Source organism: Stigmatopora nigra, chromosome 12, assembly GCF_051989575.1.
Source record: "Stigmatopora nigra isolate UIUO_SnigA chromosome 12, RoL_Snig_1.1, whole genome shotgun sequence".
NCBI lineage: Eukaryota > Metazoa > Chordata > Actinopteri > Syngnathiformes > Syngnathidae > Stigmatopora > Stigmatopora nigra.
Window position 1 is genome coordinate 3,919,158 of NC_135519.1, and position 26,539 is coordinate 3,945,696.

At 39.1% G+C, this 26,539-nt stretch overlaps 3 protein-coding genes across 5 annotated transcripts in view; all 3 read left to right on the forward strand.

Annotated features, from left to right (window-relative positions):
* The first annotated feature begins 682 nt into the window (after window positions 1-682).
* Window positions 683-3,164, forward strand: LOC144205202 (homeobox protein Hox-D4b-like). The gene is made up of 2 exons (XM_077729408.1): window positions 683-1,185; window positions 2,353-3,164. Exons 1-2 carry the CDS (start codon window positions 711-713, stop codon window positions 2,625-2,627), a joined length of 750 nt encoding a protein of 249 aa, XP_077585534.1. The 5' UTR covers window positions 683-710; the 3' UTR covers window positions 2,628-3,164.
* Window positions 3,165-4,188: 1,024 nt separating this feature from the next.
* mtx2 (metaxin 2) lies at window positions 4,189-6,732 on the forward strand. Its single transcript, XM_077729410.1, has 10 exons — window positions 4,189-4,390; window positions 4,922-4,969; window positions 5,063-5,109; window positions 5,193-5,265; window positions 5,514-5,590; window positions 5,679-5,771; window positions 5,852-5,890; window positions 5,961-6,086; window positions 6,163-6,239; window positions 6,383-6,732. Exons 1-10 carry the CDS (start codon window positions 4,351-4,353, stop codon window positions 6,540-6,542), a joined length of 780 nt encoding a protein of 259 aa, XP_077585536.1. The 5' UTR covers window positions 4,189-4,350; the 3' UTR covers window positions 6,543-6,732.
* A 598-nt stretch (window positions 6,733-7,330) lies between these two features.
* Window positions 7,331-26,539, forward strand: part of cdh5 (cadherin 5) — a 40,874-nt gene continuing 21,665 nt past the window's right edge. Inside the window, exon 1 of one of the 3 annotated variants that reach the window (XM_077729400.1) lies at window positions 7,331-7,639. In XM_077729400.1, coding sequence (XP_077585526.1) covers window positions 7,595-7,639 — 45 coding nt within the window. In that variant the 5' untranslated portion in view covers window positions 7,331-7,594. Of the gene's footprint in view, window positions 7,640-24,681; window positions 25,142-26,539 lie in introns of those variants that run through there. The other 2 variants (XM_077729402.1, XM_077729401.1) reach the window with 2 other exon arrangements.

A 26,539-nucleotide genomic window follows, 5' to 3' on the forward strand; every position in this document is an offset into this window, starting at 1 on the left:
TATCATTTTTCCAACTGGGCTTTTATATAAAGACGCTGATGATGATGATGGCGAGATGGTGAACGGGACACCTCGGCTTGACCCCGGGCCCCAACAAAGCCAACTACTAGTCACTGTCTGGGGGCCTTTTTGTCCCATTCTTGTGTGCGTGCCCTCTGTGAAGCGGTCACGTTTTGTTGTGCGCCCTTTGACTGCACGCGGCCACAAGGCCAAATATGGCCCCCGCGTCCCTTCAATATGGGCCCGATTAATTTTTCAGATCGGGGCTCCATCTGTAGAGATGGAAAAAGTCATAAATCTACTGTGCGTGTTCAATAAGAAAGAAACTGGGGGGTTGAAAGGGGGGGGGTGTAATGGATGGATGGGCTCATATTGATAAGATAAATAATGAGACAGCAATTCCAATCTAAAAACATCCAATTTTCCAATTTATCCCCGCCAGCAAATGTTCACCAAGTCAATTAAGTACAGCATTATTTTATATTTCTCAAAGGTATAGAAACGCCAAAAAAGCCACGCCTCCTATTGGCTGAGGGGCAGGGTCACGTGCTCCTCACGGTCGTCCGTCTATTTGACAGCCTTAGGGTGGCTCGATGCCAGAGGGGGGAAAAGGGGGCCACAGGGCGAAGGGGTATAGAGGGAGAGAAAGAGAGAGAGAGAGAGATAGAGAAAAATTAGTATTCTCCCACCAACCTCGCTATAAATCAATCATGGAGTCCTACGCGGTGAGCTGCAAATATGCCGAGCCGCACTTCCCACCTTGCGACCAAGATTACAGTCATTTCACTGAGCAAGGGGGGTACTTCAACAGCCCCCAGGACTGCGCCACGTACGGCGGCAGTAGTGGTGGTGGTAGCGGTGGGCGCTGCTACCAGCAACCGGCCGTTGAGCCGGCATACCCGCGGCAGCCAAGCGCCTATGAACATTCCCTGCAGACGCACCAGGCACCACCGCGGGAAAATCCCGAGCGTCTGCCCCAGCAAGGTGCGCCTTTCCCGGGCTACGCTCAGCATGATGACGCCGCCGGTGGATGCAAGGAGAGCGGCTACGCCGAGATGTGGATGACGTGCGCAAGTAAAGCCGCTCAGGTGCAGAGAAGAAACGTTACGGGAGGGGGCCACCAGGCCAAAGATAAACCGCCCATTGTGGTTTATCCCTGGATGAAGAAGGTGCATATCGCTCACGGTGAGGAAGACAGTGTATTCTCAAAGTCATTTTCATGTTTTATTATTAATATTTTTTTATATTTATTTATTTATCGCTATGAAAACCCCCACCCACCCCCAGGGTCGAACACCCATGCACACACACACACATTCACACTTCGTTGTAGTGTTTTGTCCATTTGGGAGCAGCATTTCTTGTGGTGAGTTATTTATGATCGCAGTGAGAGTCGGGCAGAATTACGACCACTATAAACTTTTATGGCTCTGCCGTGGTTGTGTGCACGATTGTGTGTGTGTGTAGGTGTGCATGTACGCGCGTGACTTGCCAGTGAACAAAGAGATGAGCGTTAATAGGCCGAAATTTGTTTTTAACCAGTTTATTGGTCAATAGGAAATTGGCATAAAGATATTTAGTTTATGCATTTGCAGGGCCTTTAAAAACTAGAATTAATAAAAAGGAATATTATGGGGAAAATGAGGATATTCTTTTTTTGATTTATTTAGAATGAAAATATATTCAATTCAATGATATTTTATCATCATATTTTGGAAAAGTATGTATCTGTATAATGGGAATAGATGGGAAATTCATCAGTTAGTCAATTAGAAATGTAATAGTGTTTTAAAAGGACCACAAGGATATACAGTTTGCATTACACAGTGTATTTCATTTATGTGAAAAAAAAACAAAAACTAATTGAGACAAATCAATATATGTTGATGTTAAAGCACAATTTTCTGATGAAGAAACTATATAAAGGAAACTTGCTAACAAAGTGTAGGCATAAAATACTGCCTATGCATTGAGTTTATGTAGACATATTATGCCGCTCTGCTAAAATCAACTAAATTACATGCCCTTTATCTTACACCAATATGCATGAACTGGCTTCACTATATAAATCTCTTTTAAAATTACATTATTTGCATTTCATGTAAATGAATAGTTCTCAGTCTGTGTGGTGTATGAACTCATTGGCTCTCATTGACGGTGATGGACTGCATTTCGCCAACCTTTTTCAGTCAAAATTAACTGGATGTCTATTACCGTCAAAGCCACTGAAACACGTCAATCCACCCCATTTAAAACAAACTGCACCTTTGCTAATGAGTAATTCTGGATTGCAACAATTGACATGACGGCATCCCGTCTGTGTGTGTGTCTCCCCCCCATCCCTCTTTGCAGTGAACCCCAACCACCCCGGCCCAGAGCCCAAACGTCTACGCACGGCCTACACGCGACAGCAAGTTTTGGAGCTGGAGAAAGAGTTCCACTTCAGTCGTTACCTAACACGTCGACGTCGCTTGGAAGTGGCCCACACGCTCTGCCTATCCGAGCGCCAGGTCAAAGTATGGTTCCAAAATCGACGCATGCGCTGGAAGAAGGACAACAAGCTACCCAACACGAAGGGACGCGCCAAGGCCAAGAAAAACGTCGACAAGCCGGACATCCCAGTGTGACGCTCCATGAAATACTCATTTCCCAAGCGTCTATTTTAGCCTTCTTATAGCCTAGTGACATCATCATTCTTCATGGTTTTTCCTTTGGAGAGAACAGGGTGCTTTTTTTTCTCAAAATGATTATTATTATTATTATTATTTCTACAGGGTACATAATACAGGGTTGTATAAGAGTGTATGCACGTGACCAAAATGTTTTGGAAGGACAAAGATGACACACATACACGACAAATGGTCAACACACACACATACATACACACACACTCACACACACAGCTGAGCTCCAAAAGGTTTGCATATTTGTCTCAGGGTTTCCTTACAGGGTTTTGAAGTCCATCCAGCACCAACATAGAAAGAATTTTCAATTGCTTTTAATTTCAGTGTATTATGCTTTTTTTTTTGCATCTGTCAGTACTTATTATTTTGTATTATGTGTATGTTTCAAAACGTATTTTATTCTTGGTAGCAGAAAATGTGTCTTTTTGTATGTGGGAAAAAACACCCACCTGTACGATTTTTATATGTGAAAAAAAGGGTTTTGATAACAAAAAATCTTTGGTGAAGTAAATAAAAGCTTTAAGATATGTTTTGTGTCTTAATATTTTGCACCAAAACAAGGTTAGAAAAATCTCCCAACATTTGCAAACACATTATTATTATTATAGTATATGAACAACAGTTTTAAATCTTTAGTTTGTGTGAAAATTGAAAAAATACTATAGTTTCAACCAAAATGAAGATTAAAACATACTAATTTACACAATCAAATGCTTGATTTTGGGGGAAAACATTGGAAATAACGTTGTATGTTTTAGACATAGGGATTTAAAGGGAAAACACATTGAAAATCTATATTAAAATAATGTACATAATAAAAAAACACATTCTGTATATATACTATGAATCAAGTCAACTGTTATTCTACACGAGCAAAAAAGGTAAACATGTAAAATCCCCTTTAGTCAGGTCAAGTTAAAAATCGATGAATTTGTTGCACTTCACATGTTTATTAGAAAAGTCCCAAATATAGCATGGGAAGTGATCTGGTGGTGTTTGGTGGGAAATGAGCTGCTTTAATTGGAAGCTTCCGTTGGAGACAAATGGGCAGGAAAAGTCACCAGAGATTTATCAAAATAAAAAAAGCAATGTGACATGGAATGACTGAGAACATTGCATCCAACAACATGGAAACTCTCTTACTGGGAGAACTATCTCCAAAGAGTACAATTAGTGCAATCCCACAATCGACATAATCGTTTACATGTTAAACAAGGGCAGAAACAAAAATGAGTACCATTAACTTTCTTTTACCCAAACCAGAAATTTGGCAGTTTTTTCCTTTCTTTGTTGGAACAAAAGCGCCCTCTTGTAGTCAAAACTTGAACTGCAGTACTAAAGTCGACGTATGACGCAAACATCTTCACCGAGCCAAACAGCGTGTAAAAAAACATCACAAAGCTATGCAACTGTTTTTGAAAGTTCATTTTATTTGAAAATCATATTAATAGTATGAACAATTTATGTTTTAGGGGCTTATCCACCTTATAAGCGGTATAGTATATTGTCGTTATATGTTTCCTGTCGGACCAGAACGTGTTGACGGACCAGTCGATGACTGCAAAGATCTGTCCTCAAACTCATCATCAGATCTGACCTTACCTATTGTAAAACGTTAATATCTTTAACATAACAAGTATATTAAAAGGGGCAAATAAGTGCAAACATGTCTCTTGCTGCAGACAGCTTCGTGTCACAAATGGCTGGTAAGTTATTGAATAGCTTTTAAGTGATATTGCATTGTTTTCGCCAGTCGTTGAGCTGCAAATTACGTCTCTACAACGTTAATATGTATGTCTTATAATAGATTCTTTTAATGTTTTGATGTGTTAAAACACCAGTGCAATACATTGCAAGCAAGGTTTGGACTTGATCTTCGCATTTTACGTAAGAAAGCAGCGATGCATTGAGGCGTTAAATACTTATTACGTCATCAATAAGTGCAGGAGCCTCCTTGAATCTGACGTTGTTTGTATTGTGAATAGTGACGTCATTTATAAATATGCCCGTTTCTGATTGAAGTCTAGCAACAAAAAAATATATTTGTTATATACGCTCATATATGGCTTCAACTTGTATTACTGTTTAAAAATGTGACTGAAATCACAAAAATACAGTGTTTTTTATTATTCAACTCAAACATAAGACACTATGATGTAAATAAGAAACAAAACTAACAATCATATTTATCTCCCAACCCAAACAAGGTTAATCTTTTGTGTTGTTATTTTGCACAGCTGCTGAGCCATGGCCTGAGAGTGCAACCCTTTACCAACCGCTGAAGGGTGATTTGATTTTTCCCCCCTTTATCATATCATATACAATCATATTTTCCTTAATGAATTACGACAAAAACTAACTTTTTTTGTCTTGTGCAGAGGACCAAATTCTGCTGTCAGAATGCGCCTCATCCCTTGCAGTGCAGGTAAAATCAAATTTTCCCCTATTTTATTTACCTTTTAGAATTGTATGCTTAAAGAAATGGACTCTCTTTTGTTTCCTGTGCAGACCTACTTGCGGATGTGTGCTCTGCCCGTGCAGGTGGTTTGCAAATCAAATGCTGAGTACATGTCACCTTCAGGTAAGTCAGCAAATGCTTGAAAGTTTCATATCAGTGTTACTTTTAGATTGTATTAGTTCTTAATTAAACAGATCAATTTCTAATGAATCAAAGTGCTTGTGCTTTATAAAAAAACTGCGATACAGTATGCATAACTCTTCCTGCGGTACATAATTTGGGTTCCAATGCACATTTCCAGTTTTTAGAGTAATGTAAAGGTCACATATGAACTGTAAGTTGATGAAATGCTTTTATGCATCTCTCTTTAGGAAAGATTCCCTTCATTCACGTGGGAAACCAGGTGGTGTCAGAACTGGGCCCCATAGTGCAATTCACCAAAGCCAAAGTGAGTAAAAAATGTTTGATTTCCAGTCAAATTAACATTTTATTCTCAAATGCAATGAATTTGAAGATTTTTGTTGTTGTCACTAAAGGGTCATTCTCTGAGCGACGGCTTGGATGACATTCAGAGGGCGGAAATGAAAGCATACATGGAGCTAGTCAATAACATGCTGCTGACTGCTGAGGTACACCCACGTAAATAGCATTCACCCTTCAACAATAGTCTTCACTGTCAAACTTATGATCAATTATCGTTTTTTTGTAGTTGTACATCCAGTGGTGTGACGACAGCACAGCCGCTGAGGTGAGTGCGTTAACTACTTTGAGAATTGTCATGTTTCTGCTTCTGGAGACACGTCTTTGCTGGGTTTTAGATCACTCGTCCTAGGTATAGCAGTCCCTACTCGTGGCCCCTCAGCACCATCCTGGCCTACCAGAAACAGTGGGAGGTTCGGCGGAAGATGAACGCCATTGGCTGGGGAGGCAAAGGTTTGGAACAGGTGAGATAGTCACACATTAAATTCAAATGCTCTCGTTCCATGTGTGAAGACTGTTCAATCTCTTAATATATTACAGGTTTATGAGGATGTGAGTCAGTGCTGCCAGGCGCTCTCGCAGCGCCTTGGAACACAGCAATTCTTCTTCAATAAAAAGTATGTTTTTGTATCTGTCAGAACCTGTTTCTTTATTTTTTCTAACTAACTTGATATGAATGTTTGGTTGGAATTTCAAGTTGTATACGCTTGGTGCACATATTACAGTTTATCAACCAATTGTGTATTATTGATTCACCCAGGCCGACAGAGCTGGACGCCCTGGTGTTCGGTCACCTGTTCACCATCCTGACCACTCGACTGACTAGCACCGAGCTCGCCGAACGCGTGCGCAGCTACGGAAACTTGTTGTCCTTCTGCAGGCGCATCGAGCAGACCTACTTTGAGGACAGGACCTCCTGAATCTTGATTTCTCACGCACCCCTTTATCACAGCTTAGAAATTGGAGATCCCACATATTGAGGAGTGAAGACACACGACTTATTTATTATTATACGAATTATTAGCACTTTGTGTTTTTGTTGGACAACAAACAGAATGAATATAATGTTTTTTTTATGCAAGGTGCTAAATAAAAATGATTTCAATTACAGATGCAAGTTTGTAGTTTTTCGTCCACTATTCAAAAGAATTTATCTCTCTAAGTGGCCTGTCATGTTCTTGAGTAAAAAAAAGATTTAAGGGGAAAAAAGCATAATATGCCCTTCACGTCCCTGCCCGTTTGTCTTTTCCACCCGTCTCACCAACTTCCTCTAAGGTCATCTTGTGACCCCTGAATTTCCGAGAAACTGAGCATATTGAGTAATGACAAAGTCAGAGGTCGTTGACATGGTAACAGATGCCCAGCACAGGAAGAACAAATAAACATGACCAAAGAAATGAACTTGTCATGTATCAGTTTCATTTTTAGAATGTTTTGGTTGAAACGTCGACTTTTTGTTGCCTTCAATTGAGATTGGTACGACATTCTTGTCATTCCACTCCTCAATTTTGACTATAATACTTGTATAGTACCTGTAAGATGCGCGTGTGCGCAAATGCAAAAGGCTAATTAAGGATAAAGCTTTAACGCTGTGTCCAGCCAATGATATGATGCGGTATATGCCATGCGTGTATACTTCCGGTGCTTGGCAATATAAACGGCATTGATTGGCTGCATTGGTGCGCGTTTTGCGCAAAAGCCTCTGATTGGCTGATTAGCATATGTGAGCGTTTCAGTGCCAAGCCTTCAACATGGCGAAACGAGCCAGAGTAAAACACGAAATGTAGATCGTTTCAAACAGAATGGCTTTTGGAGCAAATAGAAGATCATTTGGGTGAGAAAGTTCTCTGCCAAACATGCAGTGAAGCTAAAAGTTGTAAGCAAGTTTCCAGATCGAACAATATTGCATGTACTAAATGGAAACTTGACAATCTCACATTGCACATTCAGCAGAAAAGTCCTCTAAACGAGAATGAGAAGTGAGAAGAACCGACGTGAAAAACAAGGTAAAATTGAAGTAAGGTTTGTAATATTCTATTGTCATTTATTAAGATGTTGTATTCATAGATATGAATTGACCATTTATGGGCTGTTGACTGTTACCTATCAACTTCTACGTTTTCCCGTATTTTAGACGGTTTATTTTTATCATTTCAAATTGTGTACGCCATAAATCAACTTTTGTACGGGGAAAAACCTTTTTTCCCACGAACTATAGTGAGCTGTCTGTATGCCCAGACATAAGGATGTAAAGTGTCTTGGTGTATATACTACATATGTGGCTACACTTTCAAATCAAGGACTTGGAAATGCATACCCTATAGTTGCAATACCAATCTTCTCCACACGAGGGTAGTACAAGCCCAGGCACCGAATCTACTTTGTACTGAGAAAATATAAACCAAGCAGCACCCTCTCACGCTTTTATAATTCATTGCCCCCCCAACCTTCCAATAGACGGCAATAGAAGTCCATTTTATTCGAACTAGAAGAGACTAACCCAAATAAAATGGACGTCTATAGCCGTCAATGGCAGAACAATTCCATTTTGGATTGCATCTGTAATAGTCACAATGTAATGTGGAAATTATCTCCCCTTGAAAAATGATATTAATAGCTTGTAACGCTGAAATGTAAGCAGCTGCTGATTATCACGTTCCTGATGCGAGCAGCTTCATGATGCAATGCAAGGCAAACAGACGCACACACGCTAAGGAATTAAGGATATAAGGCATGAAGGTGTGTAACATTAGAGCAACGCGAGTGTCTATTTTCACATCGATGCCACGTTTGATCCGACTTGACGTGCAACACATGTAAACATGAATTCGCCTTCCCAGATTGAGACTTCAGGGATATGCAAATGAGTAAAGAAGCCAACCCCGCAGCTTCAAATACTAAAATGGGTAGAAACGTTAGCGAAAATGAAGACCGTGACACAGACCTAAAAAAAAAAAAAAAAGGTCTCCGTGAGGACATCATTAACATGCTATGGTATTCCAGATTTTTTTTTTTGGTTTGAATTTTTTAAGGCGTCCTTCCAGTCAGAGGTTAAGTGGGGTTTGAATTCAACACCTTCTCTGCACGTCTTTCATATTACAGGTCTACAGGGTTTTCTATATAAAAAGTGCCACACAGCCCAAATGCTTCTCCAATTTTTATAGTCTAAACCACAGGTGTCAAAGCAATTCCGACTTTTTTTGGAGTCAGGCGGGGCCGTGTATTGGTCTCAACTTGTCAAACAATCTCATGTTTTCAAGACTTATAGCCAACTTTCAAGGCTGATAACAAATAAAACTAAAGGGCAGTCACAAAGACAACAATACAGGAACTACACACACACACGCACACGCACACGCACACACACATGGAGCCGAATATGGATTTAGGAGGACAAAAAAAAAGAGCTTATCAGTTATTGGATCTTTCCCAGTTCTAAGATTGCTTTGTTTTCGAGGTCCAATATGTAAGATTTTGATTCTGTATTTAGAACGTTGTGAACTTTATCCTGGCATTTTTTAACTTTCCTCTTGAAATGCAAATGCAGTTTCTCCATTGTGAAGCTTTTATCTGGTATTTCAGAGGGGAAGGGATGATATGCGCTTCAACATTTCAATAAAATGTGCCTTTAACCAATATTCCCTCAAATTTTTCGTTGTATGTATTTAACATGACTGGAAAATCTATAATTGGTTAAAAGCTCATTGAAATTGGATAGGGATCTCCACTCTGGACCATCCATAAACATGCCTTTGTTTGTGTTGATTTATGAACCCAATCTCCCAAAATAACTAATTTTTAAAGTACCAGCATTTTTTTTTCTGTCTGGAGGGGAGATGTAATGTCGATTTGAGCAGAATAAAGAGATTAAAATGTGTGGAAAATCTCCCCACATCTCCAACCCTAAATACATTCACACAGTCAATCACATTCATACCCTAACAAAAAAGTCTTTAGCAAAGCAAACGTCATGTTGTGAAAACCTGTCAAGGTTATACTGCCAATTTGTTCACGGCAACTCATTTTGCAACCATCTGCTGGCTTTATGTTTCCACACGCGTCTGTGTGGCAGTGTGACATCGATTCAAAAAGCCGCCAAGAAGGTGTCACTGGCATTGACAGCGATAGACGCCGGATTCATTTCGACTGGTAGCCTGTCACCGGCTACCACTCAAAATAGATTGGACGTCCATAGCCGTCATTGGAAGGTTATCGAGTCACAGATTTGATATAATTCATTACGACGGTGTGGCCTTTTCAACCCGTTGGCAGTATCCTGCATGTAAACCCAGCTGTCCTAACCAAACAGAGCTTATTCGGTAAAGTGGATTAAGGCGCATTAGAGGTTTTTCTGTCTGACTTCACTGCGAAAACTCGAGATGATTTCAGCATCGTCCCACTCTACAAGAATGTTATTGATCTTGAAGGCAACACTAGTCTGGGCGGGCTAGAAATGATCGCATCTATTGATCTTTATCGGCCCCGAAGCAGATGTGGTTGCCTGAAAGTGGACCACACGCAACACCTACTGAAATCTGAACCGAAAATACCTGACTTCAATTTTTTTATGTGAAAGATGCGAGGACAATACACATGAGAAATGAGAGTAATGAGGCTATGTAAATACTTGACTTTCACCAAATTTCCTTAGAATAAAGAAAGGCAGGAATCCAGCTCGGTTGAAAAAGTCCAGTTTGTTTTCATAGTGGCCTCTTATGTTTTGAGAGGTAAGCGAACGGTTTCAATCAGCATGGCCGTAATGCGAAAATGAGAAGAAGAAAAAAAAAAAGCGCAAGTCTAACATGTGAGACATTCTTGTTCGGCTGTAATCTGAGGTGCTTTTCATTTCCTGGACCTGTCACTCTTGCGCCAATGACCTCACTCCACACGTGTTTGTGTGTGTGTGTGGGGGGGCTTGCAGACCGCAATCACACATGCAACTTGGGCCGTGAAATTTAATGATCATGTGAAACATAAAGTGTGGATGAGTGTTTGTAGACTAAACAAAGTGTAGTCTTACTGATTAGAGCACGAATGGGCAAACTTTAGTCATCAAGCCATATGTATAGAATACATACATAAATATATATATATATTCATTCATCGTCCATAACATAAATCCTTGTAAGGTTTGCGGGGGTAGCTGGGGCCTATCCCAGCTGACTTTGGGTGAAAGGCAGACTTAGGTTAGGATTCATATTGGAGTATATTACGTCAAACTAGCCAAAAAATGCACAATGAAAATGAAAAACGTAAAGGCGCACTGGAGTATAATGCGCACTGGAGTATAATGCGCACTGGAGTATAATGCGCGCTGGAGTATAATGCGCGCTGGAGTATAAGGCGCGCTGGAGTATAAGGCGCGCTGGAGTGTAAGGCGCGCTGGAGTGTAAGGCGCGCTGGAGTATAAGGCGCGCTGGAGTATAAGGCGCGCTGGAGTGTAAGGCGCGCTGGAGTGTAAGGCGCGCTGGAGTGTAAGGCGCGCTGGAGTGTAAGGCGCGCTGGAGTATAAGGCGCGCTGGAGTATAAGGCGCGCTGGAGTATAAGGCGCGCTGGAGTATAAGGCGCGCTGGAGTATAAGGCGCGCTGGAGTATAAGACGCGCTGGAGTATAAGACGCGCTGGAGTATAAGACGCGCTGGAGTATAAGGCGCGCTGGAGTATAAGGCGCGCTGGAGTATAAGGCGCGCTGGAGTATAAGGCGCACTGGAGTATAAGGCGCACTGGAGAAGAATTGAGTATATCTATACAAGGACCAGCTAAAATGTTCTCACTTTTCGTCTTTATTGAACAAAGCTAGCATGCCTTTCTTTGATGTGTTTTGCAAAACATCGTCTCGCATTTTAAATGTTTGGTTTCTTTCACACTTCAACAACATCACAAAGAATCCGTAGCAGTCTTCAACTTGAACTTCCACACACTCGCAAACGCACGTTACAAATCAACATAATGAGCTCAACACACAAGGAAGAGGATGCCTCCATCCATTGTGTGTCTTTTGGAATGCAAGCTTTTTTCCCATTTTGAGGAGGCGCACTAGAACACAGCTGCAACAACAATGAGTATACGCGTGCGTGCGTGTAATGCCTTTCTCATGTTTATATATTTAAACATCCTATTCCCAAAAGTCCAACACACTGTCTATGATGAATTTCTAAACTTTAGAGAAGTCCACGAATTCACTTCTATTGACGACGATGGAGATTGTGTCAAGGCTGCGATAAATCGATGGCAGGCAGTGCAAGAATTGACTAAAAAAACGACAAGAACATTCTGACGCATGGCGGCAGTCGGCTAATTCTATAACACTTAACCACAGTCTTAATGATGCTAATATCATTATTGCTATGGAAGATTAATCCAAGCTATTTATAAATTTCTAATCCATATCGAGTGGGATTGCAAATTCTTAATCGTTCGTCACTGCCCACAGATGCAAAAAGTAATCATTTAAAAAAGTAGTCGTATTTTCAAAGCCCGACCTTCTACTTTAGAACTCAACAGCGAGGCCAAATAAAGCTGCAGAATGAATGTCTTTAATTCAAACTGCTTTAGCAGCAATATAAAAAAAAGCCTACAAGGTTTTAGTGACCAAGTGAAAGTTTGCCCTAATCTTTTTAATGTGTTTTTGTGTTATTATTGTTGTTGTTGTTGTTATATATCTAAACGGAATTTGTAAATCCACTAGCAGAAAGAGAAAGGGATTTCTTAGCTCCAACCATTTGACCCAAGCTTCTGATAACAAGCTTACAGCCCCATATGCCCCCCCACTATCCTGAAACGAATACAAATATGACATTCGCACGCACAAATGTATTTACTTATGGTTTGTCTAGAACTGACTGTCTTAATGGCGCCAATGGGCATGAAAGAACTTATGAAGACAATGACCCTAAAAAAAAGAAAGAAATGAAATAAATTGATTCCATGAGGGGTTTAGTGGGGTTTATTTAAAGGTTAAGTAAATAAATATAAATCATTTTATATATTGCAATTTTGGCATTGGGTCAGGGAAAATAGTATTTTTCGGCGAGGTTTGATGTAAAAAATATGTAAAAGATTTTATTTGTGTTCTGGTTTTGAAAACGAGAAAAATTTGCTTATTTTGACTTGAGTATATTGGTTTTTCTTATATTATGTTGTATTTTGTATTTATTAGTGATTAACAGGTTCTATAAAAACATAAAATTAATGTATTCATGTTTAACAGAGTAGTTAAATACCACATTTTTAGTTGCTTACATATATTTATTTGGAGGCTTGGAATTGCGAAGAAAACCTGACTGCTTCAATTATTGTCATGTATTGTTTAACATCACAGGGAATTTTTGACGAGAGAGTAGATTGACACTTCAGAGCAAAAGTTTGATGATGATTAGAAGTTTCTATTGTTCCTGATTGCAACACAATGTCAGCTAAGAAGCCAAAACTCACAGACATAGACTTTAACAATACATTTTTTTCCTCCCCTTCTTTTAAATCACTACAATAAGAACAATTGTTTGAAGTTTTGGAATTTAACATCTGCAAAGACGCACCCTTGGCCATTGTCATTGTTTTTTCTCAAGTTGTTTCGTCCAAGAACATTTCCTAAACTTCTTGTGGGAGTCACAAAAAACTCCAGCTTCACCTCCACACACAGTCCATTTAGCTGAGACTGAGGCTGTACTAATGGAAATCTTTTCCAAAGTATTAACATGACGAGGGAGAGGATTGGACCAAGACAAAGAGGATTTGTTTGAATGTCCAAAAGAGGCTTGGAAGCACTTTATGTAAAAGATTTGACTTGTAACAAGAGAACAGACTCAATGAACTTCAACTCTTCTAACATTGTCATCTTGAGATACGCTAATATAAGAATGTTGTGCACCTAATCAATAATAATTTGCACCAAATTTTTGTATTAAGACAAACGAAAGGCTTGAATCATATTGAATCATGGAATATGAACTAAAACTTGAAATAACAACTTATTATAGCTTCAATTTCCTATGTGTTGGAATCGTATTTTACAATACTTACTATAACTTCAAGCCAGGCTTCCTGTGCCCTTTTAAAATCTTACATTGACTACCCCTAATAAAATGTCTTATTTACTTCCTTTACCTGATTTTTTTTCTTTTTTCTGCTCCCCAAAAATTCAAAAATCTGTAACAAAGCCATTTTTACTTTACTTAGTAGTCTTTTGCAATCAATGACAGTAAAACAATCATTTACAACAGACTTCTACTTCAAGTCAATCACAGAAAACGAGTGAACACAAATTAAACCATCATTTGAAACCCTAAAATCTTGTTTAAAACCTTAAAGCATTATTGTAAAAAAACAACAACCTTGAATTTCCTTCCCCTCAAGGAAATCCGAGGTTAGGAGTCGGTCTTTTAAAAATGTGCGCTTTGCTACTGTTTGAATGGCAGGAAGCTTTGTGTGAGTCAGGTCAGTAGCACAGCTGCAAAATGTTTTACCGACTAGCCATTTTTTGTGTCTGTCCCCCCCCCCCCCCCCTCCATTCTCGCGTTTATATTATTATGATTTATTTATTTTTTTCCCTGCCTGAGGTACTTCAGTGATTCATGAGAGTAGACACATTAGATGACTCATTAAAACGCATTATAGGTGAGAAACCCTTCTGTCACGACCGACTGCTCAATGGAAAAGAACCGAAAAACTTTCAAATCACAACTTTTTAAAACATTTTAAAAGACTTTAGTGTTTTTCTCTTATTTCTTTCCAAACAAAGCCGTCTGGCATTTATGCTTCTAAGCGTACAAATGAAAGGCCGCCACTCCCAAACTGGAGGACACTTGCAGGAAGTTGGCGCTTGTTGCCACGGAGACGGGAGGAAGCTCTGGCGGGAACTGATTTGCGATTGGCCAGATAAGGACGTAGAGAAGTCTCTCCCATTGTTTGTTTGTACTCCACATTATCATTGAGAGCGCATTCAGTGATAGACATCACCTTTGTTAGTATTTGCTAAAAGGAAAAAGACACATAAATCGGTCCGTAACGAGATGACGACTTAACTCGTTCACTACCATTGACGTTTAATCTATTTTGAATGGTACTGACTGGACATTGGACGTCTATAGTTATCATTGGCATGGACGTCATTCCCAATGGGAGCATATCCTTATAAGGGAAAGATTGGCATTTGACTTCCTTTACTTTGTGCGCCTCTTGAAGACGTTTGTGTCATTGTGCGTCAACTTCCTTGAGTTCTTAACAATGAGGTGAGCTCAGTTAGACGAACATAAAAAGAGCAGAAAAAGTCCTTCAAGAAATGACGCCAGGCTGAAAATGAAGGTGACAAAGAACTTACGAATGTGACTCAGGTGTTTTTGTATTATTCTTTATCATGAGTTCATTGCTTTGAAATTCTATCAGATAGCAGGACTTCACTGGTCTAGGTGTTTGACTTATTTCAACTAGGAATTATTTTTTAACGCAAGTTATTGAAGGCCATCAAACAGGGAAAAAAACCCCGATAAATTCAAAGTTTACTGGGTAGGCTGACAATAAAATATCAGATTTCAACCAGCATGGACAAGTCAACCAATGACATTTACTGCTATTAACAGTTATAGAAATCAAATTCACTGCTATTGATGCTGATAGATGTCCAATTTAGTTTGACTGGGAGGAGTGGCAGCGATTGTTGGGTCAACAGAGTCCAAAAAAGTAATCACTTGTACATTAATTTGTGATAAATCCATCATTCTCTGTATTTACTTCTTAGGAAACTTTCAAATGGGACTTCTGTACCAAAACAATGTTTTAATGCTTCTTTTTCCCCACATTTTTCTATCTTGGCTTGTTAGGGAGCGTTAAACAGCCAGTGTTTGCACACGTCTGCATGTTTAGCAACGAGATTGTCCTTTCATGATGAAATTCCGCCGCAATTTGACGTCGGAGTTGGGCTGGAAGGAAGGAGGGTTAGCGATTTGGGGGTAGGGGAGGGTAATAGGGGAAATAGGTGTTTAAAGCGGGAGGCAAAGCGATAAGCCAAAATGGTGGAAAAACAAAACAAGATGGGGTGAGTGAGGACATGAAAGCCATGAGTGTGTTTTGCTCTGATTGTGTACGTGTGTGTAATTGGAGTGTGTAGTACACGTTACAGCTGGCATCCCTGTAGCCTCCAAACCCTTCGAGGAGTCTGCTTGGATCACCTTCAGGCCATTAAAACAAGAAGAGGAAGAGTGAAAGGGGAGCGGGGGGCCAGTTTGGCAAGCGCTATGGAGCGCTTGCATCATTTGTTGGGGGGTGGGGGGGCTCCCCCTGCCCTCCTCTGATAAACATGAAAAGTGTTTAACCTTGATGCTCCGTCGGTCGCAGCTGCACGGCCAATCCTCAAAGAAAACCTCTAGCGAGCTGACCTTGACTTTTTCTAAAGGGATGGGGGGTCTGGTTAATTACATGGTTTCATGTCTGTGTGGAAAGGGACACATTTTGATTCAGGTAGTCGTGTAAAATCGAATTGGGGTTAAAAGATTCAAATAAAAATGAATTGCACGTTTAGTATGGCATTAAAAATTGATCGATCGTACACAAGCGACGTTTTGACAAGGACTGACAAACACACAGGGTTTAAATAGACAGACAGAGGCTGATAAGACAATCAGACATACAAAAGGCAGTACGTAGGATACAGGTCAACTCAATGGGGGGAAAAATACAACGTAAATAATCCCCAACACAAAGGATTTTAAAGAACGAATGACAAACGATGTAACTAAGTCCATATATTTAAAGTTGTAGGACTCAAGCCCTTCTCACTTCAATACAAGACCCTTATGAAATTTCCAAGGGTAGTTGGACGACCTAAATAAACTCATGGTATGTAATCAAGAGTTTATAATGTCAATACAAAAATGCATTTTTTAGGAAATAGAGTGATTAAAATGGACTGAATGACAACTTTGTTTCAACATCCACATTTGTGGTATACTATTTGTAGAAGTGACTTTACATAGCCGTGGTCTACGAAGGCCAGTTCCGATTGTTGCATGAATAAGTTGAAAGAACGGTGCCCAAGTTCGCCCAAAGACACCTCGGAAGCGGCAGGCAGCGACGAGAAAACAAAGTGTGCTCCGCATGTTTATTTGCCGCGCTCAGCCTCGGGCTTTCTTTTTGTTTGCTGCGTGCCTTCATTTCAATTCAGTCATTTGAGAAGATAAAGCTGCCAATTCTCTATTTCTTTCTAAACGGGGGAGCTTGTCTTTCCTCACCTTGTTTGCCGAGCTTGGCGACCAATCAGAGGGGAACGCTTTCACGCCGTCGGCATTTTAATACTCCTTTTGCTACACCGTGAGCTGCTTTTTTATTGCCTCATTTTAGTCAGACCGACCGGCCTGGATGCATTCTCTTAACACAGTCAATTATTAAAAAAAACAGAGTTACAGTCAACCCCTAAAATCTCTTTGTGGCATTTTCAATCTCATTCATTGCCAAAATCCGGTTTTTAAGTGTTATATTTTTTCATGGGAACGGTTACCATTGATGGAGATAGACGTGCAATTCATTTGAAATAGGATAATTGGTAGAAATGGTTTAATTTAAAGTACTTTAATCAATTTATTTACTTTTTTGGATCATATGCGTGGGATGAGTGGTGTCAGGTTGTACTTAGCAAGAAGATGACAGTAATCCCTTCATCTGAAATATGTACATTTAGTTTAAAATGAGGCGCATCCTTGGGAACAATCACATTGGATCGTAATTTAAGAATGTGTGAAATTGAGATTAAAGTGGCCTTGTGGCATAATTTGACATGGAAACAGCGTAGGTTGTGCATTTGGAGAAGATAAATTTGGGGTAAATTATGCCATTTAGTGCCATAAATTCAGTAAAATCTCAAATGTTGTAAATGTATGAAAATAAGAGGAAAAAAGTCAATATATAGTGACCAAAAATCAATGACACTGTCACCAGGAAACTAGAAAAGTGTGTCAATGCATTTTGCAAACCCTCAAAGCAGAATTTTGGAAACCAAAACAGCATAGTATTTTTTTAAGGGGATAATCATCTTGATTCAAACATGTTGATAGAATGAGTGGATTCCCAAAACATAAACAATGCCAATCAGGAAAAGCATGTTGGAGCAGTGGAAAAGCAGCCTCCAATCAGCATGCCTGCCAAAAAAACACAGCTACTCCACAAACATGCACGTTGGGGAGTTTTGCATGCAGCGAATCAACTCTTAAAACAATAGTTTGTTTTCCCTGGAGAGACGCTGATTGCAGTCTGTGATCTTTGCTCTTGTGCAAACATACAAACTGTTTGGAAAAGATTTAAGAAGTGATACTCTGCATGTAGGCCAAGCATAAATCCATTATAAATGGGAAGGCTGCCGATTGTATTTCAGTGCCAATGACGGCCAATGAGTCCTAAAATAAATATTTTTATTCATTTATCTAAATCCTTTTGCCCAAAAAGTCTAAATTTGTCAAAATAACCAATAAAAGAGGCCATTGCCACTAGGTCAGACATGGGCAAACTACGGCCCGCGGGCCAAATATGGCCCGTTAGGCTTTTTAATCCGGCCCGTTTTTTAAATAACATTTTAATATTTTTTTTAATACATTCCTTTTTACTTTAGTTTGTACTTTTTACTTGAATGATGAGTGATGAGTATGATAATACTTTAGTCCTTTTTTTCTCTGTTTCATATGTACTGTTAACGGATGCACTTTTTTATATGTATCGTATCTTGTGCTGACCTGGCCCATCTCTCAAATTTTTAAAGTCAATATGGCCCCCGGGCCGAACAGTTTTCCCACCCCTGCACTAGGTCATGTACATAATTAAAAAAATATATATATTTTAGGTTACAAGGGGTCATTTTTTCAATTTCAAGATGCATTAATTTCCTATCAAACATAACCAAATGTCACATTTATATTTCCTGTAGTTACAATGCGCCTCAATAATATTTAAATAAAAAAAGTGGTATCTGAAGGCATTTTTCTCACTCTAAATGTCCCAGTAGAGACATGAGTGGATATGACAGACTAATAAATGATAAACAAGTGTTTGCCTGACCTGGTATGCCTGTGTGAGGGTCCACACATATTCGACATGTCAGCTTCGTGTTGCCAAAAACGAGGAACGGCGTGAATGTTTAAAGTGCAAATATTTTCAAAGCCTGCATAGCTCGTCAATGATGTTGTTGGGGTGGAGAGACGCTGCATTATTTATTAGCCGCTTTCGCAGACAAACATTTTTTTTCTCGAGGCCATATTGGACTCCTTTGCATGTTGTTCATTTTTCATGCGCGTGTTGTCAACTTATGACCTTTGACCCTTAACCTTTAGCTTATTTTTTTATCGCATTCACATTCTACCGAGACAAATTTGACGTAAGCTTTGCTGGGTGACTCGGATGAATGATGAAAGACGAGACATTTGTAGTTTATTAGTGGCTGACATTTTTCAAACGTCATGTAGGCCTTTTTTTGAACACCTTTGACAGCCCCACCTCTCCCGTTTTCACGACTTTATCTTGAGCGCAACAACTTCTAACAGCATGGGTAACACTGTGTTCTTTAGTCTCGCTTTCGCGATAAACAAAATGATACAAGCAAGTGCAACTTCTTTAAAAAGATGAATAGAATTACAAGAAAATGAGCCATAGGTGACGCTAATACATCCTATAGATGGGTAAATGAAACCTAAAATAATAATAACAAATGTATATATCACTAAGCTTGTCTTTTTAGGATTAAAAATTAATTATTGTGTGATCATATGATATATTTAAATATTTTAATATTAAAAGTAAACACTAAAAACAAGGATGAAGTCAATGTTTTTTTTTATTCTTCCAGAATTTACTATCAAAAAACCCCAAACAATTTTAAACAGAAAAAAACAAAAAAAATCATGTTGAAATGTTCAAATTGAATTTATTTCATAATAATCACAACTATTATAAGCTTTGACGCATTGCACAACCGTGCATAAGAATTTGTGCATAACCTTGCGCATGCTCTATTTTGAATGTAAATAGCCTACAATGAAAGCGACCCCTCCCATCCCCTTTAAACAAAGTGCACTCGCTTGTGTGAAAAACAGACAACATAAGGAATGATAAAGTCAGCTATTTACTGTTTTAATTAAAAAGGAAAACATTTTGGAGATTAATACTGTCAAGAAAAAAAAGTCCTAATATCAGTCAAATAATTCTCTTTTGTGAACGTCTTCAACGAGCCTCCTCCTCCTCCTTCCTCCTCCTCTTCCTCACCGTTTCCCAGCAGCGACGACTTCAAACGGCATTGCTAACGTTGCGTTTATTGGCCTCCGTTTAGAGATAAACACTCTTTCAAATGTAGAGCATCATAGCTGAGCACACACCGCCTTGCAAATACAGTAGCAAGTGTGGCTTTTCAAAATAGATTAAACTGAATGAGAAAATAGTCGACAACTGAGAAGTGAAGTTGGGAAATTAGTTCCAACGCTTTTTCTCTCTCTCTCTCTCTCTCTCTCGGAGGGCAAATACAAGAGGATGGGAAAACAAAATATTTGGGGAGAAAAGGTTTTGGGATGAAAAAAACAAACAAACATCCTAATCTTTGAAACCTTCATTTTTGTGTCAACAATATTATGGTTATTTAATAAAAAATGTTCCTCCTTAGTCACGGGTATAAGGGAATAAAGTCAAATATCTTTATGAAAAAAAAATAAGGTAAAATACTGTTTATAAAATAACTTCTACTAGCCTATATAGTAGATAAAACAAAATAATCCCACCTCCCCCACAGCCCTAACCTTTCTTTCTGTCCCTCCCTCCCTCCTTCAACTCCAATCTCCCAAACCCATTCATCCCCCACCCCCAACAACTCCACCCCCCCTCCAGCAGTATTTCACATTAACGGAAACATCAGTCTGTGTTTGCCCAAGTACAACAACACTCTAACACACACACACACACACCATTTTACATGCACCCGTTATGTTGAACTCAGTCATACGGGTTGACACATCCTAATAGTTGTTACTTTGTGCCACACTTAAGTCAGTCAAGTACAGTAGACGAGCACGTCCAAGTGAGAAACACGCGTTGGTTCATCTCAAGGCAAACAACGTGGACAGCGAGCCTGCTATTTTTAAAGGGCACACTTCACAAGATATCATCTCCTCATCATTGGTCCTCAGGGAATTTGGGCTATGTACACAACACACACACCCAGATGCCACAAGAATGCGACTACAGGAATTAGCCAACATAATAGAAACAATTATTTTGACTAAATGAAGTGACAATGTATGTATATATACATATATATAGGTATGTATGTGTATGTATGCGTGTATATATGTATATATATGTATGTATGTGTATATACACATATAAATAGGTATGTATGTGTATATACATATATAAATAGGTATGTATGTGTATATACATATATAAATAGGTATGTATGTGTATATACATATATAAATAGGTATGTATGTGTATACGTGTATATATATATATAGGTATGTATGTGTATACGTGTATATATGTATATATGTGTGTACATGTACATGTATGTATGTGTATATATGTGTATATTTCAGCCACACGCTTATTTATATATTTATTCATGTATTTATTTTATTTATTAACTTATTACCTATCTATTTATGTTTAAAATGCCTTTCCTATATCTGCAGTTTCACCCTCTTGCTAATGTGACAACAAAATTTCCCGAATATGGGATGAATAAAGTTATCCAATCCAATAAAATATATATTTAAAAAAAAAAAGTATTGTTCAAGGATGGAGCTGTATTTCTCGGTAGAACATCCTTGATCTCAAATTCTGCTCATTTACCATGCTGCCCTAATATTTCTTGTGTGAACAAGAGAAAAATGATCATTTTAGATTGGATTGGATTGGATAACTTTATTCATCCCATATTAGGGAAATTTCTTTGTTGCAGTAGGAAGAGGATTTTAAGAAAATGTGAAAATATCCACCTTTTTTAAACCATACACACACATTTCTCATTCTTTGCTGGAATTTAAATACTGTAACAAAGGTGTTCACCTTGTGGACTTTCAAGTGCTAGGTTGAATATTTACCAGCATCCTTCCTCTTCTTTCTGCACATATCGGCCAGCCACTGAGCACGTGATGATGCAAGCGATAGCCTAACGGTGGCAACAATCGGCTTGCAATCATTTCAGCTTACAATTACGCGCTTAATTATCCCCAAAAATTCATATTGAGAGCAATGGAAATATTCAATCCGGTATAGCTGTGTCATTCCTTCATGATGCAACCCTGTTTTGTAGATCGCCTTAGAATATGTTGTATATCATTTCAATGGAGTCGATTTTCTTACCGAAGAGAGAAAATGTGGCAACTGTCGATGCTAGGCCTTAGCTTTTGAGTTTGAATTTCACAGCTGTCGGACTACTCGGGGAATACGGGCAAGTATCTGGGAGTTGGGACCATAGAGGGACTGTTGGTCCTGTTCTTCTGTTGCTCGAGGTACAACATTGCGTTTTGATTAGAGGAAGTGAAGCTCTGTCAGGTTTGGTTATGAAAGTGGTTCCTTCAAGCTGGGGGAGGGGAAGGGAAAAAAAAGTAAGTCAATCTCGTTCAACATTCTCTTCCTTCGCTTCGTTCCTGTCGTTTCTGGCTGGCGGTCCTTGATGTCGGCCTCCCGGTGGTCCCCCTCGCCATCCCGCCGCCAACCGGGAGAACATCAACCGCTTCCTTACATGTCAGCCTGCCAGGACGCCATTTGGAGTGTTTTTTTTTTTTTTTTTTTTTAAGGAAAGTAGGCCAAGAGCAAGCGAGCTGTAGTGCGAACATAAGAGTAGGCAAAGCAACGGGTAAACAAGAGATTTTCCGTCATGTTTGCCGTGTCGCGTTTGATCGACACGGGGACGGACGTCATTCGTTACTGAGATGGTTGACGGGATATGTGGCATCGCGTCTCGCATCGTTCTCTCGGTTTTCCTCCAGGAACTCTTCAAATGCGTCAAAGTAAACTCTATTATTTAGACCTAGATGCTATTAAGGTCCAATTCTAGTGGTTTTGATGCTCAAAGTGACAAACATCAACTGTTTGTCTTGTTTATTATGTTACTTTTCCCAGTTTATATGTCTGAAAAGACACATAAACGCATGGATGGAGTTTATAAATTCTAACTGAAAAAATGGAGAGCAAAAAAAAGATTTGGCAAAGTACTGTTTCAGTACAAATTTGAATGATTGAGGAGGAAACGATAAAATATTCCATATTTCAGGAGTTAGATCACATGTGCCCAAGTGGCGGCCCGTGGGCCAAATCTGGCCCGCCGCATCATTTTTTGCAGCCCGAGAAAGTAAATCATGAGTGCAGACTTTCTGTTTTAGGATGAAATTAAAATGAAAAGTATAGATGTATATTCAAAGACCTGATTTTCCCCCTTTTTAAATCGATAATTGTAATTTTTTGATCATTTTTTCTGTTTTAGTTCAACTTGACTTGCCTCATTTTTCTGACAGTAGAATGAGACTTTCTATTTTTTTTTTTAATGATTAAGACTTGATACTTGTGAAATACACCTAGCGTACCTACACGACTGATTTCGGAATCCCAAACTAGTGACTACGAGGAAGTTCGGAATGACGAGTCCTCGCGGGGTGAATGAAAAGTCTGTTGTTTTGTTACAATCCAACCGTTGCTCGTAGTTTGCTTGCAGCGGAACAACTATGGCGCTGTGTGAGTGAGAAAGTTGATGCCTCAGGGGTTCACTCCAAAGTTAATTGCCTTCTCGTTGCACCTCCCACAGCGTCAGTGATTTTCGACAAGGCTCTCAAAAACTCATCATGGTGACTTTGTGGGATGACAAGCAGATTACTTAATCGGACTCTTGATCCCGCCCACTCGCATGCTGTGATTGGTCAGCGGTCACTAAATCCGTCAAGCTCCTGGAACCAACAAAACCTGACACTTTTTGGTGGGTCAATTAAAAAGCAGTCGGAGGATGAAGGGTTTCAAGCTTAGCTTTGAAGTCATGTGACAATTTTTTTTTTATAAATCGTAGCATGCCATTAGAATATTTTTTAAAGCATTTTTGAAAGGATTTCCTGAAAAAAATGATTTTTTCATCAAAAAACTGTTTTTTAAATCAAAAAATTGATGTTTTTAAATTCAAAAATGATTTTTTAAATCTAAAAATTGATTTTTTTAATCAAAAAATTGATTTTTTAATCCAAAAATTGATTTTTTAATCCAAAAATTGATTTTTTAAATCAAAAAATAAAATTAAATATTATTTGCTGTTAATGGCCTCAAGGAAGAATATTTGGACATTTTTTGTCTCAATTATTATCACCGTCAATTAAGTAGAAATTAATTAATCATGTATTCCAGCCCATCTGTAAAATCCTTTCACTCACTCAAACAATTTGTTTAAAAACTACTCTAGGAAAAAAAAACATTGCTGCATATTACGCCATTAAAAAAGCAACAAACATTTTCACATGTATTTCCCCATCCCTGGAGATTTCTAAAGTCAATATTTAGTTTCCTCTTTTTTTCTGTCAACACAAGGCGACAATTTGAGCAAAAAAAAAGTCTGGAGGGAGGAAAAGACAAGATGAGACAGCATGATATTTTACTCTAAACTCGTGCACATTCCCAGCAAAAACACACAACCACTCTCTCAAATATACAACACACACATTCCCACAAACACAACACTTCAGTGTGTACTTTTGCGTCCACAATATTATTCTAACAGTGTGTGTATGCGGGAGGGCGTCGCTCTCATCTCATTTACCGGCTTAAACAAGATCTTTGTCACTCTCTCGTTCACACACACAACACACACTCGCACAAAAACACACACACACACACGGCTGCCTCATGTGGCGAAATCTTTATGGCTTATCCCCAATAACCTGTTTAACTTAATCCTTATCGCAAACACATGAATAATAAATCCACTTCCTCTCTCCCCTCCCTTAATCTACTCTCTCACCTTGCTCTCCATCACCCCCTCTTTCCTTAGATCCCTTCCATCCCTCCCTCTCTCTCTTTTACTCACTCTATCTCTCTCTCTCATTCTCACACACTCGCTCCATCATCTCAACCAAGCGCACCCCCCCCAAAAAAAGCTCAGTGTTGCTGCGTGTGTAGCTGGCGGGTGGTGGTCTTATTTTTCAGGACAGGAAGACTAACAGTAGCTTAGAAGTGGACACAATAACTGGAAGGGGAAACGGCCAGTGACCTTTTTTGGGGGGTGTGGTACAGACGACGAGGGTCTCATACAATCTAAGGGGAGGAGAAGGAGGAGGAGAACCTGTTGGCGTGGCTAAAATTGTCCCCAGTTGCCTTCTGGAAGTACTTGGAGCTGGTCTTCATCACTTAACTGGGGCGATTCTAAGTATCGGAAAGAAAGTTGGAAAGCATTTCAATTGGACGCTTTGTCACTGTGAAGAACAATAAGGGATTGCGAGGGTTCGGAAAAAAATCGGGAAGGATTTAAGAGGACTTTTAGGAAGGACATTGTGTGGTTTCAGACGCTTCAGTGCTCAGAGGTAAGAGTTGGATTCCACTCACGGAGACTTCATTAAGGAGAATTGATTGTCACTTGGTGTTCGATATGAAAATTCTGCTGTGTATTCATGTGATATTTTGATAATGTCATATTTTGCTTGTATGATACTTCATTAGGTACAACGCTACAAGTTCATGACAAACATCCTCGCAAAATTCCCCTTTTTTATCACCTAAGTATAGTTGTAGCATTAAAAAACATAACTTTTGTAATAAAATTACCCGATATAATTCCATGGTATTGTGATTATGGCATTTTTTTGCAAATTGTCATCATAGAAGCAACGTTATGAATATGTGAGTCACTAAGGTGAATAATACATCTTTAGTAAACCGAATTGATTATTAAAATAAGAAATAATCATATAATGGAACCAGCCTGATTGTCAAGAGTCCACAATTCTAATAATTAAAATTAATTATGCTCTAACGTCATGAAAAATGATTATTTTGGTCAAATTGAAATGGCACTGTAGATCTTTGGGCATAAAATGCCATAAAAGGGCATCATATTTCGTCTCATTAATTGGCTGCCATTTAAAATGGGAGTGGCTGGGTGGCAAATGGTCACTGCCTGCTAACTCCTCCCATTTTAATGGACGTCTGTCACTTTTGATATCGGTAAATAAGTTATTATTGAGATGTTGTCGGTCTCAATTGAGGGTGTACAAAAAATAAGTGAGTTAACAGCATGGATGTCATTTTCAACTTCACAATTTGTAAATAGGGGAAGTTTCCAATGTCAAACACTACACAAATTTAAGTTTTCCAACTTGATAAATGAATCTCAATCCAGTCAACCCACCTCTAAATCTGAATTATTAAAATTCTGTGGTCTTTGACATCAAACCAGCAGCTAAGTTTCCCCCAGAAAGGAAGTTTAGAAGCATTTTGTGGTTGCAATATTTTGCACAATCTATGATTTATGTCCCAGAGGGAGACAGACAGAGGTGATTTGATTTGTTGTTCCGCTTTGTGCAAAGCTATCTATGACTAAACTAAAGCCAGTGGTCTAATTCCTGGAGAGGCAAAGAGGTAGAAAAAAAAATCGGGGGAAAATCCTTTGGGTGCCATCTGGGATACTTGCTTGTCCCGCCGTTACACACACACATGCACACACACATGCACGAGCACAGGCATGATTAGAAGCATTCATTCATTCATTGGGATGGATGTCAGAGATGTTGACAAGCTGTCCAGCTGTGACCATGTTGGCTTGGCCCAAGTCACTTGCTGATTGCTTCAGGAAAGATCAACTTTGATTCACACTGATATAATAATAATGATCTAAAATAAAGGATGGTCTTCACGAATAAAGAAAATATAGTATCTTTAAATCTTTGAGTTTAACATTTAGCCAGCAATGCTAATAATGAAGA

Excerpts from the sequence above, each read along its gene's own strand:
- LOC144205202 (XM_077729408.1), top strand. The coding sequence starts at position 711 with ATGGAGTCCTACGCGGTGAGCTGCAAATATGCCGAGCCGCACTTCCCA. Across the intron at positions 1,186-2,352 it reads GAAGGTGCATATCGCTCACG|TGAACCCCAACCACCCCGGC; the intron begins GTGAGGAAGACA and ends CCCTCTTTGCAG.
- mtx2 (XM_077729410.1), top strand. The coding sequence starts at position 4,351 with ATGTCTCTTGCTGCAGACAGCTTCGTGTCACAAATGGCTG. Across the intron at positions 5,266-5,513 it reads TGAGTACATGTCACCTTCAG|GAAAGATTCCCTTCATTCAC; the intron begins GTAAGTCAGCAA and ends ATCTCTCTTTAG. Across the intron at positions 5,772-5,851 it reads ACATGCTGCTGACTGCTGAG|TTGTACATCCAGTGGTGTGA; the intron begins GTACACCCACGT and ends GTTTTTTTGTAG.